The 6,449-nt window shown below is 41.8% G+C and overlaps 1 long non-coding RNA gene and 1 gene segment (V, D, J or C); both read right to left on the reverse strand.

The window, feature by feature from the left end:
• Positions 1 to 853: 853 nt before the first annotated feature.
• LOC117800799 lies at positions 854 to 2,344 on the reverse strand. Its single transcript, XR_004623174.1, has 3 exons — positions 2,235 to 2,344; positions 1,979 to 2,126; positions 854 to 925 (listed from the first exon to the last, which is right to left on the reverse strand). It is a non-coding gene; the product is annotated as an uncharacterized LOC117800799 (long non-coding RNA).
• Positions 2,345 to 2,492: 148 nt separating this feature from the next.
• LOC117800798 lies at positions 2,493 to 3,635 on the reverse strand. The segment is given in 2 exon segments: positions 2,493 to 3,077; positions 3,484 to 3,635. Coding segments are annotated over 2 exon segments (456 nt in total).
• Positions 3,636 to 6,449: the final 2,814 nt, after the last annotated feature.

Consider the following 6,449-nt stretch of genomic DNA (forward strand, 5'->3'; position numbering starts at 1 on the left):
CTTGACTAACATACCCGGGGGTGTCACTTACTACGGTTTCCTGTCCTTACGACTCTGACTCCTACAAATGCAGAGCTGGCCTGAGATGAGGGTTGACAGGGATTCCCGGATGTCTGAATAATCAAGGGCCTGGAAGGAGAAAATTGCAAGATCACTGATGATGAGATCTGGAAAAAGGACTGTGGGCGTACAGAAGGGAGTGGACATTATGGCAGTGGAACTCAATGTTTTGTCAAAATTCAGCAGAGCGTGCACCCCAGGTAAGACACAAAGCAAACAAACTTTTACCTCTGAGCAGCTGAGCTGCCCTCAGTCCTGGTCTCAAGCTCCACGGTATTTGCTAGATATGCTCATGAGTGATGCAGCCACGGTGACAGCCCACCACCACCATCTCCACTCGGGTAGGGCTAATTATTGTCACCTCTGGGTATCTGAGCTGCCACCAGCAGGCACTAAGGCCCCCCAACCACTTATTCCTAATTTTGTACAGCTCATCCGTTCCCCCAGAGAAGGTGTGATGCATCAATCCTGGGATTAGTTGTGTTCCAGATGCACTGAAGCCTTCCTGACCCAGTAGGCTCAGCTGCCGTCACCATCCAAGAGTTCACAGAGTTCTTGGTTTACCGATGAGAGTATTGGTTGGGACAAGGAACCTACTTTGTCATGAACATAATGTAACAGTAGACTCATGACTATGGCATCCATTAGTCCTATCATATAAGTACATGACACAAAAAGGCTGCCTTAGGTATGAAATCCTGTAGACTTCGGAGACTCTCCTTTCAGACGTGCCATATATTTTGAAATAGTGACCACCAGTGCACAAATGAAAAGGTTTGGGGCACCTTGCTGGCTCAGTCAGTACAGCATGTGATTCTTGATCTCAGGGCTGTAACTTTGAGTCCCATGCTGCGCGTGGACATACCTAAAAGCAAAAAACACCCTATAAATATATTAATTAATTAATTAATAGGATTTGAAACCAGCTGCAGAAATTAAGAGCAAGGACTCTCATCACTACACACAGTGCCCAGCTGGGGAACAACCAAGTGACCTAATGCAGCAGAACCACTTCCCTCACCAGGGGAGCCTGCCCACCTCTGGACTGTGACCTTAGAGAAAGAGAAATCTTGTCATATTCCATCATCTGTATCTTCAGATTTCTGTGTAACAACCAATTTGATTGTCTTCTGATTCTCCTTGGTGTCCCCTTTCAGATTTAGGACATCATTTATTTTCACTATTTTGTTTTGAATGCAGCACCTTTGGGATACAAGCATCTTGTAGGATTCCTCTACCTATCTCAACACGCTGAGGGACTTTGGCTGTCTCATCAAAGCAGAAATTCCAGATCACAAGGTGTGTCAATCCTGTGAGAGAAGATGACTACGGCCCTGCTGAGCCCCTGGTCTTCCAGCTCTCGTTGCATTTCCTTCCACTGCTTTCATCATCTCTTTCCATCTCATCATGCACTTAATCAATATTCGAAATTACTTTATTGTCATAAATTCCATGATCTGCGGGCTCCAGTCCGCTGGATTGGTAGATGCATTTGTTCACACTTCTTTTAAAAGGTACCGGAATTGACACATTGCATTTTATTGCCTTTGCCATGATATTCATTATCTTAGAAAAGGCAATCATCTCTAATACACTTTATTTTCTCAGCTAGAAATAGGATGAGTTGTTGCCTCAATTCCATTACTTTACTTCTATCGTATGTGTGATTACAAACGACATGACCCATTGTTAGGTCAGGGGTCACGTTGCAGCACTCTTGAATGGAATCTATTCCACGCACATCAGTTTTCTATAGATTTCCAAAAAATATATTATTCAGGGTCATTTTTAGTTAATGACCACATCATGTGAAAATAATTCATTTATGATTTGTTCACAACCTTTTCTTACAGCAATGGAGTATCAAATTCATACTGTCTACAGCAGTGTGTAAGTTCAATATAGTTAACACCCTTACCATTTAGGAGAGAAAGAAAAATCCCATATACTCTGGCTTTTCCTGGGATGTAGAACCGTAACTTTTGTCTCAATCATACTTTTTGCTGTTTACTTTCAAAGTCCAAATTTGAAATTGCAAGACTCCATTTTCACTCAGGAAACTGTAGCTGAAGGGAATCAAAGACGCTTGGCATTGTAATATTATAAAAACCAAACATTTGTAAATGTTTATTTTGATTTTATCAGAATTAGACACTTTTCCTAATTTTTCTCACCCACAGTCTCCTTGAGGGCAGCTTGTGTAGAACACTGTCTTGAGCATGTTCACGGAGGGGTAGTGTAAGTACAGAAGTAGGAAAGGAGAACGGGACAAAATACCTATATTACCATATGCGATTCTGTGAAAACATAGCCCAAACTGTTTATTTCCAATAGGTATTAACATTCCCGGCACACATCTATGACACTTCTCTGGTTACAAGAGTGACTGTATTTATTTGACAATACATGCATGGCACAGAGGACTAGGGGGAGCCGTCAGGAGCTCTTCCCTTCACCATAACCGGTTCCTCATGGGACAGGACTCCCTACGCTCCCCTGCTGCGTCTGCCATGCCAGGCTGGGCAGCTGGCGGGGCCTTAACGCGTGCAGCCTGATGCCCAGCTGCAAGCTGCTCCCCCGGGTCCTCCAGCTCCTTCCTCTGACACAGACTCAGAGAGTGTCCTGTGAGTCCCCAGAGAAGCTCTGCACTGGGGCAGCTGGACCCCCAGGCGGGGAGGTTTGTGTTCGGGCCTTAACCACTGTGAGAGGAGCCAGAAAATTTTGCCCACAGTAATACACTCCCACATCGTCAGCCTCCACCCTGCTGATTTTGAGGGTGAAATCTGTCCCTGACCCGCTGCCACTGAACCTGTCTGGGACCCCAGTGAAACGGTTAGAAGCTGCATAGATCAGGGGCTGTGGAGAATGGCCCGGTTTCTGCCGGAACCAATACAAGTAATTATATCCATTACTGTGCAGGAGGCTCTGACTGGCCTTGCAGGAGATGGAGGCCGGCTCTCCAGGGGTGACGGGCAGGGACACTGGGGTCTGCGTCATCACAACATCCCCAGTGGATCCTAAAGTAAGAAGAGAGAAGTGCAAGGTTAAGTGCAAACATTGTGGAAAATTCCCGTAATTTCCCTTTGCTCTGTATTTCAGTCTAAAAGGGTTTTTAAGGGACTTTATTCAAAACTCAAACCTTTCCAATTTCAAAAAAGAACCAGAGATTGGCAAGACACGACGGGATCTACTGAGGTCACCTAAACCCTCCCCCTCTTCGGTGCCACGTAGTCAGCAGAGGACATACAGGTCCTGTTCCTTCAGGACTCTTCCTCTCTCACAGATCTAAAAGTCACATGCCCCATCCCAGTAGGAAGACATCCATCTCACGTGGAAACTAAATTTATGTGGGAAAGTATGGTGCCCTCAGAATTCATCCTAACAACCCCACTTTCCTTCACTCTTCGGACATTCTGTCCTTACCTGGAAACCAGAGCATGAGGAGCCCCAGGAGCTGAGCAGGGAACCTCATTCTGACAAGTGAAAGAGATGAGTCCTGGTCAGTAAAGACAAGTGGAGAGTTGATCTTTTATCTCAGACTGGCAAGGGAAGTTCCTCCCTAGGGGACAATATGCAAATCCCCTGTGGGTGCAGCCATATGGAGAGAGCCAGCAGGAGGGGCGTATGACTTCTCCTGTGAGCAAAGTGCCATGAAAGATTGTCTGTGCTTGGAGCAAAACTAATAGAGATACAATCTATGCTGCCCAAGAGGTGGGAGGGACATATTAAAATGATCTTTCTGTTTCCCTGCTACATTTCTAGTTCGTTAGCTTTTTCCAGGCTCATTTTACACTTTTATGTAAAAGGTCGACCCTGAGTAGCCACAGCAATCTTGAGAAAGAAGAACAAAGCTCAACGTATCATAATCCTAGATTGCAAAGTATACTCCAAAGCTATAGGAACGAAATCAGTATGGTATTGGCATAAAATAGACATAAAGGTCAATGGAATAGAATAGAGAGTCTAGAAATATGCTTATATAGTCAATCTATGACAAAGGAGACAAGAGTACACAATGGGGACATCTCTTCAACAAATGGTGTTGGGAAAACTGGACAGGTACATGTGAAAGAATGAAATAAAGGCAACAATACACACAAATGGATTAAAGACCTAAGTGTAAGACCTGAAAGCATAAAATTTCTTGAAGAGAACATAGGCAGTGATCTCTTTGACATTAGCCTTAGAAATATTTTTCTAGATAGATGTTTTTAGACAAAGAAAATAAAAGCAAAAATAAACTATTAGGACTTCACCGACTGAAACACTTCCACACAGCAGAGGAAACCATCAGAAAACCGAAAAAGCAACCTGCGAAGCAGGAGATGATATTTGCAAATGATACATCCAGCAAGGAGCTAATATCCAAAATATAAAAAGTACTTGTGCAACTCACCACCAAAGAAACAAATAATCTGATTAAAAATACAGAGAGAACCTGAATAGGCATTTTCCGAAAGAAGACCTGGGATGGCCAATAGACACATGAAAAGATGCTCAACATCACATCAGGGAAATGCAAATCAAAACCACAATGAGATATCCCCTTACACCTGCCAGAATGGCTAGGACCAAAAGGAAAAGAAAGAACAAGTGTTGGTGAGGATGTGGAGAAAAAGGTGCCTTGTGCTCTGTTGGTGGGAACGTATACTGGTACAACCAGTGTGGAAAACAGTATGGAGTTTAAACAGAATGGCGTTTCCTCAAAAAATTAAAAATAGGAATACCATACAATCCAGTAATTCCTCTCCTGGGTATTTATCTGAAGAAAATGACAATACCAGTTTGAAAAGATAATATATATCCATCAACAAATGATTAGATAATTTAATATTATTATATTATAGATATCATAATCTTATAGTTATAATATTATATTATAGATAATAATAATCCATTGATAAATGAATGGATGAAGAAGAGGTCATATATATGTACAATGGAATATCACTCAGCCATAAGAAACAATGAAATCTCTCCATTGGTGACCACATGGATGGACCTAGAGGATATTCTGCTAAGTGAAATAAGTTAGACAGAGAAAGCCAAATGCCATATGATTTATTTGTATGTTGAATCTAGAAAACAAAACAAACAACAAAATGTAGAAATCAGACCAATAAATACAGAGAAAAAAGTGATGGCTGCCCGAGAGGAAGGAGGTGGGAAACGGGAAAGATGGGTCAGGGGAGGGGAGTACAGGCTTCTAGTTATGGAATGAATAAGTCACGACGATGAACGTGCAGCCCAGGCAACAGGGTCAATGGTATTACAACAGCGTCCTGTGGAGACAGACGGGAGCTCCACTGTGGTGAGCAGAGAGTAACATACAGGTTCTTGAATCACTCTGTTGTGCACCTGATGCTGACCTAACATTGCATCTCAAGTAGACTTCAAAACATAAGTAAATGAAAGAAAACGAAAGGGAATTACAAATAGGGAAAGGAGGGAAAAGAGATTGACACCGCGGAGCAGTGCAATAGGAACTCGTACTCTTTTCTTATTTTAAATCCTTTTGATTACATATTTTAATTTATTTTGACATCATTTTAGACTTACAGGAAATTTCAAAAATATTAAGACCGTTTCCATACACTCTCTCTCCAGCTTTCCCTAATTGAACAACTTACACAACCTTACTATAATTATCTTAGCCAGGAAATTAACATTGATACAATGCTATGAGCTAATGGACAATCCATATTCAGATTCACTGATTTTTCCATGAAAGCCCTCTGTCCTAGGATAAAATCCAAGAATCTACATGACATGCATTGCCCTGTCTCCTTACATTCCTCCAATCTGTGATGATTATCTCATTCTGTGTATCCTTCATGATCTTGAAACTCGTGCAGTGTACTGGACAGTTCTTTTGAAGTTTGTTCTGCTCATCAGATTTGCTTGACGTTTTCTATTGATTGGAATAAGAGTTTCAGTTTTGGCAAGAATACTGCACAAGGAATATATCCTCAGTGCTTCATACCAGGAGTTATCTATGCCAACATTTCTGATTACATGGAAAGAAATGAATATGGCTATTGAAACCTTTTCTGTAAAGAAATCTTGGACAAAGATATTCAAAGGAGCTACTTTAAGCACTCTCTCTAGTTGGCCATATGCTGTCTTTATTAGGAATAGTCTACTTCTCTCTGAGACTACCTGTGTTTCTGGTTGATTTTCAGATTTTAGTTATATTTATAGCTTGCAACCCAATAGGGAATATTGAAAAAATAAATTACGTTCACTCTTAGATGACAAATGTTTCACTGGTGGTCAATGACAGCTTGGATGTAAATAGCTTGGAGAAAGGAAAAGAGGAATAGGATTGGTGAAAACATGGGGCTTCTGGAGAATGTGATTTATTAAAACACCCACCAATGCACAGCTGT

Source organism: Ailuropoda melanoleuca, unplaced genomic scaffold, assembly GCF_002007445.2.
Source record: "Ailuropoda melanoleuca isolate Jingjing unplaced genomic scaffold, ASM200744v2 unplaced-scaffold8051, whole genome shotgun sequence".
In the NCBI taxonomy this organism is placed as follows: Eukaryota; Metazoa; Chordata; class Mammalia; order Carnivora; family Ursidae; genus Ailuropoda; species Ailuropoda melanoleuca.